This window comes from Leptinotarsa decemlineata, unplaced genomic scaffold (genome assembly GCF_025532065.1).
Source record: "Leptinotarsa decemlineata unplaced genomic scaffold, Ldec_3_MD MMD2_tig00001064_RagTag_RagTag, whole genome shotgun sequence".
Classification (NCBI taxonomy): Eukaryota; Metazoa; Arthropoda; class Insecta; order Coleoptera; family Chrysomelidae; genus Leptinotarsa; species Leptinotarsa decemlineata.
The window spans coordinates 4,512,760-4,525,100 of record NW_027412558.1 but is presented as its reverse complement, the minus strand read 5'-3'; the positions used below and the strand labels follow the sequence as shown (position 1 = coordinate 4,525,100).

Genomic DNA, 12,341 nt, shown 5'->3' with positions numbered 1-12,341 from the left:
AAATCTCCCTGTTACCTCGTCTGATTGTAAAAAATATAACGACACAAAAATCACCAGCCCACAGAATTTCGGTAGACAGACAAACACACTAAGCGGAGAAACTTCGTTTTACGATAAACGATGTTGTTTTGTGTCCATGCCATAGATGGCGTTTTTGTTGAGAGGTATATGCTTACTTATACGAACTGCCAACATGATGCCTTCATTCAAAGCGATATTCCAATTTGAAAAGAAATATTTTTTCGCCTTGAATAATTTTGCTGACAATCTTCACTGATGATTCAAAATTAAATTTGAATTTTTCTATGGAAAAATTCGAAAGTGTAAATTGAAAGTGATGTAACATGCGATATTGATCTGGGAATTTTCATCCAATAAGTTATCAAGTAATTTTCAAGTTGTTTATCTGAAATTCAAAAACTATTTTTCTATTTTTGACACCATGTGTGTGTGGAGTGGGATAGAGGAAAAAAATCAAGCTAAAAATAAATGCATTTCAGAGATTTCAAAAGTGCACAGCATAATAACTGAATATACTTCATATCTAGAACATAATATATAATATTCAGCCATAAACATCAAATCAAAATAGCAATAACTCATCGAATAAATTCGAAATCTTTTCAAGGTTTCAATCTAGTGTAAGTTTCTTTTCAAATACTGTTTCCATATTTTCAGCAGTGAACTGAATGGCGGTTGAGATGTCATTAAATGCTTGTTAGAACCAATATTCATCAAAGCTACATCAACATTAATCCATAAATTCATCTGAATCTGAATTTTATCTGAGCATCTGATGTACTTTCATGGCCATCTTTATAAAAAACGTGTTTGGATTATGACAATAAGAGTGTCGAAGTAATTTCAATAATGTTAGTAATAATGGATATCCATAGAAATGAAGAGTGTTTGATTCAAGACAAATTTAAAGCTTCACTGTACTGATAAATATATTGAAAAATTAAATAAATTAAAAATCAAACTTGATCGGCATAATTTTCTGAGAGTAGACAATTGGTCACCGTCGTTGCAATTACTTTGATAACAAATTTTTCAAAAAATTTCCATTGTTCAGTAGAGAGGCTACAAACATCTTCTCAAATTTTTCAAAAATAAATGGAAAAGATAGATTTCACGAGATGAATGACTGTTTTTCTATGAAATTTCAAATAATGCGAAAATGTTTTGAATATGTGACTTTTTACCGGCGAGGAGCTGAGGTTGGTTCAACTATTTGTTTGAAGGTGGTTGACAATGTTTCGTGGTGTATATCATCAATTCGGACTTTCACTGTCTGATATAATACAAATTGATTTGAAATCCCTGAAAGAATCTGTGAAAAAAAATAAAAATCAACGGAAAAAATAACAATTTGATGCAACAACCAAAAAAATAAAAAATTTAAATAATAGTACAAACTGAAAATTAAAAAATTAAAAATGTTATTATCAAAAAATGAAAATTAAAAATTAAAAGATTCCTAATCAAGTTACGTCAAGACGTTTCGATTGTTAGTATCCACAATCGTCTTCGGGTGATAACTGGACTTATTCTTCCGAGATCTGACTATTTATAGGTCATTGGAGTGCTTTCACCTATCCTCTCTTCCCTCTCTCCGCTCCAGTGGTTTTAGCGGGAGATGACCGTTTGGCGGGAGTTGGTCGTTTTCCGCTTGATTAGAGGTTTCCATATGTTACGTATCTCTATGCTAGCTTGGGTGAATGCGTTGTTGGACAACCTATACGCAGCTTCTTTGAATTTTCTCCTAAACCACTGTTCCTTCTTGTGGATGATTTCAGCTTGAGCCCACTTGATGTTATGTTGATGAGTCCAAACATGCTCTGCTCTTCCAGATTTGCTGGTTTCTCCTCGGTGTGTGTTTCTCGGCAATGCGAACTTTCAATGGCCTCTTAGTTTCACCGATGTATGATTCTCCGCACTCGCAGGGTATCCGGTAGATGCAATTCTTGGAATCGCAGTTCTCGTTTGGTGGCCTGGTTTTCGTGAGGCTGCGTAACGCAATATATGGACACCTCTAATCAAGCGAAACACAACTAACTCCCGCCAAACGGTCAGCTCCCGCTAAAACCAATGAAGCGGAGAGAGGGAAGAGGGGATAGGTGAAAGCACTCGAATGACCTATAAATAGTCAGATTTTGGAGGAATAAGTCCAGTCATCACCTGAAGATGATTGTGAATACTAACAATCGAAACGTCGTGAAGTAATTTGGTTTTTAATCTTTTAATTTTTATCTTCTCAGTTTCAGTATATCAGTTGATTGCTGATAGTCATTATGTCCCTCTAGGCATACTGAAAATCATATTCCATTCCACTAGGTAGGAATTTAATTATATACAGGAGTGGTTGATTCTTGTTCTGAAATGTACTGCCGGCACTGGTCAATAGAAAAGGTCTTATTCTGATTCATGACAACGCCTGTCTGCACGTTTCACAAATCAACGTCCGAAAATCAAACCAATTGAACACCGAAGTTTTGCCTCATCCATCATACTTCCCAGACCTCTCGCTAACCGACTACCATTTTCTCAATCACTTCGAAAACTTTCTTTGGAATCAATCAGGACCAAGAAAAAACAGCTTTCGTTGACTTCATCCAATCTCGAGCACGCAATTTTTATGCTGACGTTGGCAAAAGTACACTGATTCAAATGGCGCTTATTTCGAATAAATAGAATGAGTACTCATTACAGTTCAAAGTAGACTAACGTAATCGGAGAAAATTTTTGAAACAACTTGAATTTTGAATCGTCATAAATTATTATAGTACTAATAACATTTTCATTTGAAAATATGGAATCTAAATTGCCCCTTCGACAATTGAATAGCAATATCAGCCGTTTTAGTGAGAAAAATAACAAGCAAGTCAGTTTTAACAAATATCTACATCTTTTTTAACACGCTTTTATTAGCTTCGCCTGTATATATGAATGTTTGTTTGCTTGTAAAGCTCAAGCTCGAGATCTGTATTTGACAGAATTATCGACATTATTGCTTGATCTATTCGCGGGCAGATGGCGCTGTACGCAACCTCCTTGATATATCGACATTATTGCTTGATCTATTTGCGGACAGATGTCGCTGTACTCAACCTCCTTGATATAACTCGAACTCACTTTAGATGTATTTCTTCATTTGAAAAAGGTATTTTTTTCATTAACACGCGCACCTGCTGCCTTATTTGTAACCCTCCTTTGCGCGCCTGCTGCATTGGGCTTGGTAGATGATTTTCAGGCTCCCTCTTCGGAATCCGAAAATATCAATGGTCATTTTTCTAAACAATATACGGCTGATTGATCCCAAAGTTTAGATTGAATGAATATAGTTTGAAAATACAAAAACAGTCTTTTATAGCAAACGAGACTAAAAAGTGAAAAATAAATATAGTTTAAAAAAGTAAAAAACATGCTTTTGAAGATCATCGAACTAAAAAGTTGAAAAATTTTTTTTCAAATAAGCTTAAAACAATAACGAATGAAAAATACTAGTATTATTGTAAAACAAACATGGGCGCTTTGCGCCATATTTTTTGTATGTCAAGCGCCCGTCTCTTTCTGTTTGAAAAAAAAAATATGTTTTTCCGTTATTCAGCTGTCGCCCCCATACGAACAACAACTCTCAGAAGTTGAGAAACTTGTTCAAGCTAAGGACTAACGAGGTCTTACCTATTAACGTGTGATTTCTTTACAATAATCCTAGTATTTTTTGTTCGTTATTGTCTCAGGCTTATTCAAAAAAATATTTTCAACTTTTCATTTCGATCTTCTTTAAAAGCATGTTTTTTGATTTTTCAAACTATATTTATTTTATCATGGATTGTCAAAGTTCATTCACAATAATATATTTAAAATTGATCTATTTTTAATGAGTGATTGATGCAAAAAATAACATATTCACTTGCTGAACTGATCAGAAATGTTAGTAAAAACTATATCTAGTCAATAGGTTCAAATTTGTGGAAATTACATGAAAAAAAACGCGTGATCATAGGAATATTTCTATAATATTTTGTCGCTATAATTTTAAAACTATGAATCTTTTACTGGGATGAATTATTTTAATCAGTAGAAAACAGGTAGATCTAGTTGTAGGTATCGACTTATCCATTATCCACTGAACACCCAGTATATGAAACCACTGTATGTGACGTCCTACGAAGATGACATTATATTCATCGTGTTTTCTCAGTAACTGCACATTGACCGACGATAAATGAAATTCTCATTTTCGAAATTATCATGAACTACATTCTGGACGATAAATCGCTCATACGTTCACATGAATAATTATATTTATGATACTTTGGCTCAATGTGTTGTGGCTTATCAACTCGAAATGATTCAAAAGTTTCAGTTGGCACAGCTGCAATTAGGTTAAACGAAATCAATAATTCAGTACCTGAACTGAGGCGGTGAATCAAAAAGATCTTTGTTTGAAGGTGGTTAACAATGTTTCTTGGTGAGTTTCTCAGCCAAGCTAGCGTAGAGGTAGGCAACTCCCCCCAAACGAAGCTCTGTTACGCCAGCAACGCAAAGTATGGAAATCGCATTTAGAAAATGCCAAAATTAGGTACTTTTTAGGTGCTTTTTAGGTACTGAAGTCAAAAATTAGGTGCTCTGTAACTTACGCCTCAACTCAATACTCAAAGTTGCGTTGCTAGCAGTATGTGATGCTAGTGAAAATTATGAAAATAATAATTAAATAATGAATGTTGAGGGAACACTATTAGGTGCTAATTAAGTCATAAATGGTGAGGATCGTGAAATTTTCTAATTAATACACAAAAGCCTCCAATATCGCACTGTCTATGGGGCATTATGGAAAACCACTATGACTGAGGACTGAGATGTTACAGTGCGTTCCTCGATAAGTGAGGGTATAAGAATAAAGTGCTAATTAGGTGCTCATTAGATATTTATAGTAAATCTAGATTCCATAATTCATATGGGGCTTATGGACCCCATAACCACCATGGACCCAATAACCACCATTGAAAAAAATGTTTAAAATTTGTTTTTTCTGTTAACCAGCTATCGCAACCCTACGAACGATAACCCTCAAAAATCGAAACTTGTGCGAGCTAAGAACTAACGAGGTCGCCTCATTTACAAAAAAATATGTCCCTATTTGAGGCTTCATGCCATTCTTAAAGCACCCGTTCCACCGCGTTGAGATTGCCAATTCCTTTAACAAATTTGGTCAGGAATTCTATTTATTACAATGGGGTCAGATATAAGACAAATTTGACCAACAAAATGTTCAGAATGAGAGTAAAAACTTTTTTGGCTAATAGACCCTATTATAATTTGCAAGAGTTTTATAATGATAAATTTACGTGACAAAATGTGCATATTTTGTAGTGTATGTTCTAGTTTTACTTTTTTGTAGGTGTTTTTATATTCACATTTTATATTTCTATACTTACATTTGTATGTATTTTTCACAAACTTTGTCCAAAAGATTTATTCTCAATGACAATAAAGTAGATTATCATCATTATTATTATTATCTCCCGCTATAAATCGGCGAAGCGGAAAAAGGGGATAAGTTAAAGCAATCGAATGACCTATAAAAAGTCAGATCTCGGAGGAATAAGTCCAGTTATCACCCGAAGACGATTGTGGATACTAACAATCGAAACGTCGCGAAGTAACTTTGCTTAAAATTCAATTTTCAATATTTTGCTCATTTTTATTATATTATAATTTTATTTCAGGGTTTTTTGCTTGATATAACAGTTATTTTCAGCTAATCTTTTCAATTTTATCTGTTATTTCAGGGATTTCATATAACATTATGTCATATTAGACAATGGAAGTCCGAACTGATAAAAATCAAAAATATCTCATTTCCCAATTCTAATTCATAACTACATCTTATTTGGTAGAAGTTGGACGGAAATAACTTTGACTTATTGTTGACCCTCTCTCCACCAGTACATCTTTGAATACTGAAATAGGGCCATCAAATATCTCGACAATGTGATCAGAGCCGGTCCTGACATCGATGTTGATTTTGTCACCCTTTTCATGTTATCATTTCATGTAACTTAGGAATTATTTTTCATTTCCCTCTCAAAGAGAATAGAAGCGTGTTCCTAATTAACTGTTCCCTTCTACGAAAATAAAACACAGCATACCGAATGTCATGACTGGAGCTCCATTTAATATCTCGCTCGATCCTAAAATAAACCACCAGCGTCAAAATACGACGCCGACCAATCTATTTATAATTTAGTCTAAGAATCATGGATTCAACGCAAACATCTAACGATACAAGTGAACAAAACGATGCTAAAATCGAAAATGGTGATGTTGACATGGCCCGAATAGAAGCCTTGCTAACTCCGGAACAAGTGTTCAGTGATGTAGTGGCGAGAAAGCGAAGAAAATTCACCAAGAAACACAATCCGAGTTTCTCCAAGCGGGAGTCCACTCCAGTGAGAAATTCAGACGATAAAACGACAACCTCCGATGAGGAAGTTCCCGAGCAGAAGCCGAAGACACCCGAAAGGAGGCGTATCAGGAGAAGCAGGTCTTCCACCAAGCAGCACTACAGCGGAGCGGAATCAGAACCAGGACAGACCATTCCAGACGATGGCAGCAGAGAAGTCAGCAGAAGCAACAGTTTCAGGAGCGAGAGAAAAAAGAGCTTGTCTGATATGGCCCAGGAAGAAGTCAAGCAGTTCCTCAACAAAACAAAAAAGTCCCTTACAGCAGCTGCCATAAGGGGTAGGGAGAGGTTCAAGAAATACGAGAAGCAGCAAGTGAAGCGCAGCCAATCTGCTCCACATGAATTCACCGAAGCAGAGCTTATAGAGAGTTTCAAAAAAGCTCAACTCCTGAGCGCTGAAAATCAGAAAGCCAGGAAATTCTCAGACTCCAGTTTGCAGTCTCTTGTCACAACAGAATCCTTCCAACCCAAACCGTTGAGGCCCGAAGCTCAATCGGTAATAAGACAAAGGAAAAAACAGCGGCAATACTCTGAGAAGGTTGTAGAAATATTGGATCCCAAAGCTTCAATCATGCTTCTGGACAAACCTGTGGTCAAACAGCAAGATACTCGTATATCTGCACTAGATATGATGAAGGTCCTGAGATTTTTGTCCCTCTTTGAAGTCTACAGGATCTACAAGCTATACATCATCGAAAAAAGAGATGAATACCAAAAAATCAAAGCACTTTGGAATAAATGCATGTTTGAGTTGTTTCTCATCATGATGTTCTGTGGCATAGGCGGTATAGTCTTCAAGTTCACGGAGGGCAGCTTCGAAAACTTTTATAAATGCGGAGTCAAGCGGGTCAAGAGGGATTTCATAGACTTGTTGTGGATGAAGAGTCATAATTTGAGGGAGGATGACTGGAAGTTATTGGCGAGAAGTAAACTGAGGACCTTTGAGGAGGAGCTTCATGCTGCTCATGAGGCAGGGATGACAAGCTACAGCGGGCAGAGGTCATGGAGTTTTTTGAATGGGGTGGTTTATGCTTTAACCATAGTCACTACCATTGGTAAGAAAATGAAATATATAATGGGAAGTGAAAGTTTAAGATGGAAAAAAGGAGGTGAAATGAAAGAGCTCTCATAACCTGTTTATTTTTTGTGAAAAGAGTTTGCCACAAAATGGAACTCGCTACCCATATCAAATCTAGTAACATAATTTAATGCCGATTGCTAGGAAGAAGGGGTCTGCTGTACAGTATTTCTAAATGAACCTCCAGCTACAGAACTATTGATCATATTCAAGTAATACTTTATTTGTGGAATTTTCACTGGACAATTTATAAAACCACCTTACTTATTTTGCTATATAATAGCTACCTCAGACGTGGTCATAACGTGGTCATAATGACTGAATTCTACCTAATTAGTGCTTTATGAAATAATAATTTTAATCATATGACCTACTGCCTGATCAATTACTTATAATGTTAGCTGGATTTAAATAGGAACTAAATGAAAATTTCAAACATCATGAAAGAAAATTTTACCAATTCATTGAAATAAAAAATTGACTCTATACAAAAAAAATTGAGGTAATTGTCTCAAATTGATTGTTGCCTTCATTTCTTTGGAATACTTTTTCTGTATAAAGGTCGTAAAGGAGAAAGTGAAAATAATGTCTTTCGCTTTTGAATTTCTCGCGAAAATTTCCTAGTTCAAATTGTTTCTATGTGACTCATATATTTGTTTTGCTTTTGAATTTCTCGCAAAATTTTCCCACCCCAAATTGTACCTATGTGATTCATATATTTGTTCAGGTTAAAATCTAAATTTAATAACTGATATGTTGTTTAAATATGTTTTTACCGTTAACCAGTTGTCATACCCCTACGAACAACAACCCTCAGGAGACGAAACTTATGCGAGCTAAGGACTAACGAGGTCTTACCTTTTAACGTGTGATTCCTAACACAGGTTGGACGATTGCAAGTGAAAATCGAGCGTCCAGCCTGGGGCCTGAACCATCGACTCACACATCGGCCGATTGACTGAGTGAACAAAGCACCCACGTCGGACCGCCCGGATACCGATCGTAAATAAAATTAATGATATAATAGGTAGTTATTGGGAACATTGTTTTTCTCTAGTCGTTCGCTGTCTGTAAACCAGTTGAAGTGGATAGAACACATTCGTTGTATTCTTCATTTCTTTCAGTACCAACTCGAGTCACGATAAACAATGATCCTTCGTAAGCGGACAGAGCCGTACTTGCCCCATTTGCAACAATTCTATTGCACTGAAATAAGATTTTATTTGTCCCTCTGTGATTCTTCACTTCATATTCACTGTAACTATTACCAACTATTCTCATAACATGCATTAGAATCGACTACGAAGAAGTAGTAGTGTCGAGTTTTTTTTTCAGGATCGACTGATTGATACATTCTGAAATCAGATGAATCTTGTGTATAAATTTTCAACAATGATTTGGTTTTGTTTCAACGAAACACTCTCACAGATGTGTATTAGAAATATCCATTATTGCTTGAATCGAATGTTATTGCATAGTTTTTGTCTTTATAATCGCATATTCATTTCCATTACCCATGAGATGAGTCGGTGAACTATATTCCACTATATCTATTACATATCATGGCAAACCCTTCCTCTGTCTTGAAGGAAAGCTTGTAAAAATTTTATAACAACGTTTGATTTCAGGTTATGGTCATCTATACCCAACAACCACCACAGGAAGAGCCTTGACGATAGTTTATTCGATCATAGGAATCCCTCTTTTCCTGATAGCCCTTACAGATTTTGGTAAATTGTTCACCAGAGGGATAAAATTCTTGTGGTCTTTCGTCAGAAGGGTTTATTACACCGGTAGCTGTAGAAGAGTTAGAAAAAGTGGACATGTGCAGGTTAGTATGCAACTATCCAAATGAGCTCATGAAATAATCTGCTACAGAATTTCATACAAATCTCCTATCCGGATGGTTCGAATTCATTCAAATTTAGCTATACTCTTTCAATTTGATTACAATGAGTTTTATTTGCAAAAAAAATACTGAAATTCCCCAAGATTTTCATTACCATATTTAAAATAATGTTCCATGTTGTCCATCATTGCATCCGGTTAAATCCGACATGAAAATCTCAACCTTCATGTAGATTGTTCAAAATATCTTTCTGGCATACCATGACCTGAAAAATTTCAATCCATACGAATGGAGAAAGACCAAGGTCAATCCTTTTTTATATCTAAACAAATGAACTTTGAATGTTCAAGCCAGTCTCGGATATACCTACACAGTAGGTTGAATAGACTGACACCTATCAGAAAACAACTACTCCCCTGGCTAATACCACGAACGGCGTTGGATTATATCCGACAGGCGTCAGTGCAGAAATCTCCTCAGAAAATTTCCTGCATATGCAATTGGCAATACATCTGAAGGAGTCGACTTCCAATTTTGGAACGGGCACACTTGCAGACCGGTTTCGGGCTCATTAGCCACTCAGCAGTGCAAGATAGTGGCCATCATCGATCTAAAGTCAATGATATTCCACAATTGAAAATCGAAATTCCTTCAGAATAGGTATTAAATTCCTCGTCCTACGTTGAAGCGAACAACAAAATGTCACTTCATCTAGTGGACGTGGTACTGACCAACTGCATATCCGAAATTTACCCGATTCCACTGAATAAGGAAGAAAAACTTTCTTATTTGTTTACTGTCATTCTTCAAGCACTGACTAATAAGAAAGTTTTTTTCCTTATTCAAAGGAATCGGGCAAATTTCGGATATGCAGTTGGTCAGTACCTCGTCCACTAGATGGAGTGACATTTTGTTATTCGCTCCAACTTAGGAAGAGGAATGAAATACTCTGAAAGAATTCCGATTTTCAATTATGGAATATCATTAACTTCAGGTCGATGATGGCTAATGAGCCCGAAATCGATCTGCAAGTGTGCCTGTTCCAAAATTGAAGGTCGACTCTTTCAGTTGTATTGCCAATTGCATATGCAGGAAATTTTTTGTGAAGATTCCTGCACTGATACCTGTCGGATATAAATGAATAAAAAATAAATAAATAAATAAAATATTTATTAATCCTTTCAACTATTGTTAACAATAGATAGGATAAGTCAAAAACAGTGTCATTAAGTTTTAATTGACTAACAGGACGAAACAAGCACAATGATGACTAACATAGACTATGTAAAATACACTTCGATATCATCTCAAAATTGAAAAGTATAATTCAAATTCCTCAACAGTATAGAAACATTTTCTGATAAGGAGTTCCCTAAGTCTATACTTAAAAACTGCCAGGGATCCCGCGTATTTTATTTCTTTCGGAAGACAGTTAAAAAAACGGCAGCCTGCATTGATGGGAGATTTTTTGTAATAGGAGTGTTTGGGCTTGTTCAATTTGATATCATTTTTATTTCTGGTGTTGTAACAATGTGAATCACTATTAATGGGAAATGAATGTTTGTTATTGAAAATATATGATAATAGTTTCATTAAATAAATTGATGTAACCGTGAGGATCCGTTTAGTTTTGAAAACCTGTCTGCATGATTGGCGACTACTAATGTTAAAGATAAGCCTTATAATTCTTTTCTGAGCAACAAAAATTCTTGTTATGTCTGATGCTTGACCCCATACTATAATATTGTAGGAAATTGTAGAATACACAAATGCATAATCCAACGCCGTTCGTGGTATTAGCCAGGGGAGTAGTTGTTTTCTAATAGGCGACAATCCATTCAACCTACTGTGTTGGTATATCCAAAACTGGCTTGAACATTCAAAGTTAATTTTTTTAGATTTGTTTACTGCCAGTCTTCAAGCATAGGCCACTGACTAATAAGAAACTTTTTTATATGCCATTGTGTCCTATGCTCCAAGAGAAGGGATCATGCACTTATGCCATTACCATTTATTTTTCCAAAATTACAGCAGATGCTTTCTTGTTCTGGTTAGAAATTTTCCATTTTTGATCAATGAAGAGGATGATGAAGTTACCAGGTGAATGAGAAGGTTCTCCTTGATAACGTTATTCAACTGCACCTTGAGCACAGAATACATTTCCTTTTGTTCTGCTTCCATGCGGTTTATATATAAAAACATAATCAGACTAGGTAGCTGGTAACTGATAACTGATTCCACTCAAAATGTATTCACTTGGTGTATTCAATTTATAGATCATTCGAGTGCCTTCACCTATCCCCTCTTCCCTCTTTCCTCTCCTCGCTCCTTCGGTTTTAGCTGGAGTTGGTCGTGTTCCGCTTTAGTATAGGTTTCCATATTTCGCGTATCTCTACGCTTGCTTGGCTAAATGCGTTGTTAGACAATATATATGCGGCTTCTTTGAATTTTCTCCTAAACCAGTGTTCCTCCTTGTGCTTGAGACCACTTGATGTTATGTTGATGAGTCCAAACATGCTCTGCTATTCCTGATTTGCTGGTTTCTCCTCGCTGTGTGTGTTTCTTGAGCTCGGCAATGCGAATTTTCAATGACCTCTTGGTTATATCGATGTATGATTCCCCGCACTCGCGGAAGGTATCCGGTAAAGGCAATTCTTATAGTTGCAGTTCTGGTTTTCGTGAGGCTGCTACGGATAGTGTTCCCAGACCTGAAGCAGGTTCTGATGTTATACTTGGACCCATTTCTTCTTATCCTTTCCGACAACCCTCTGATGTAGAGAAGTACAAGTACTGGATGTGGCGGCGTCTCTTCCTTGTGAATCTCTTGCTGTCTTCTAGCCAAAGTCTGTTCTACCATCCCTTTGGAGTAACTATTCCATTGAATATCTTTTTTGATGATGCCTAGTTCCTTTTCCAGACCTTCCTTTGTATTACAGAGCCCG

General features: G+C 36.1%; 1 protein-coding gene across 2 annotated transcripts in view; it reads left to right on the top strand.

Annotated features, from left to right (window-relative positions):
* Window positions 1-12,341, top strand: part of LOC111517179 (potassium channel subfamily K member 18) — a 59,379-nt gene that overhangs the window by 42,195 nt on the left and 4,843 nt on the right. Inside the window, exons 1-2 of one of the 2 annotated variants that reach the window (XM_023173250.2) lie at window positions 6,239-7,527; window positions 9,179-9,381. In XM_023173250.2, coding sequence (XP_023029018.2) covers window positions 6,267-7,527; window positions 9,179-9,381 — 1,464 coding nt within the window. In that variant the 5' untranslated portion in view covers window positions 6,239-6,266. Of the gene's footprint in view, window positions 1-6,238; window positions 7,528-9,178; window positions 9,382-12,341 lie in introns of those variants that run through there. The other variant, XM_023173251.2, reaches the window with a different exon arrangement.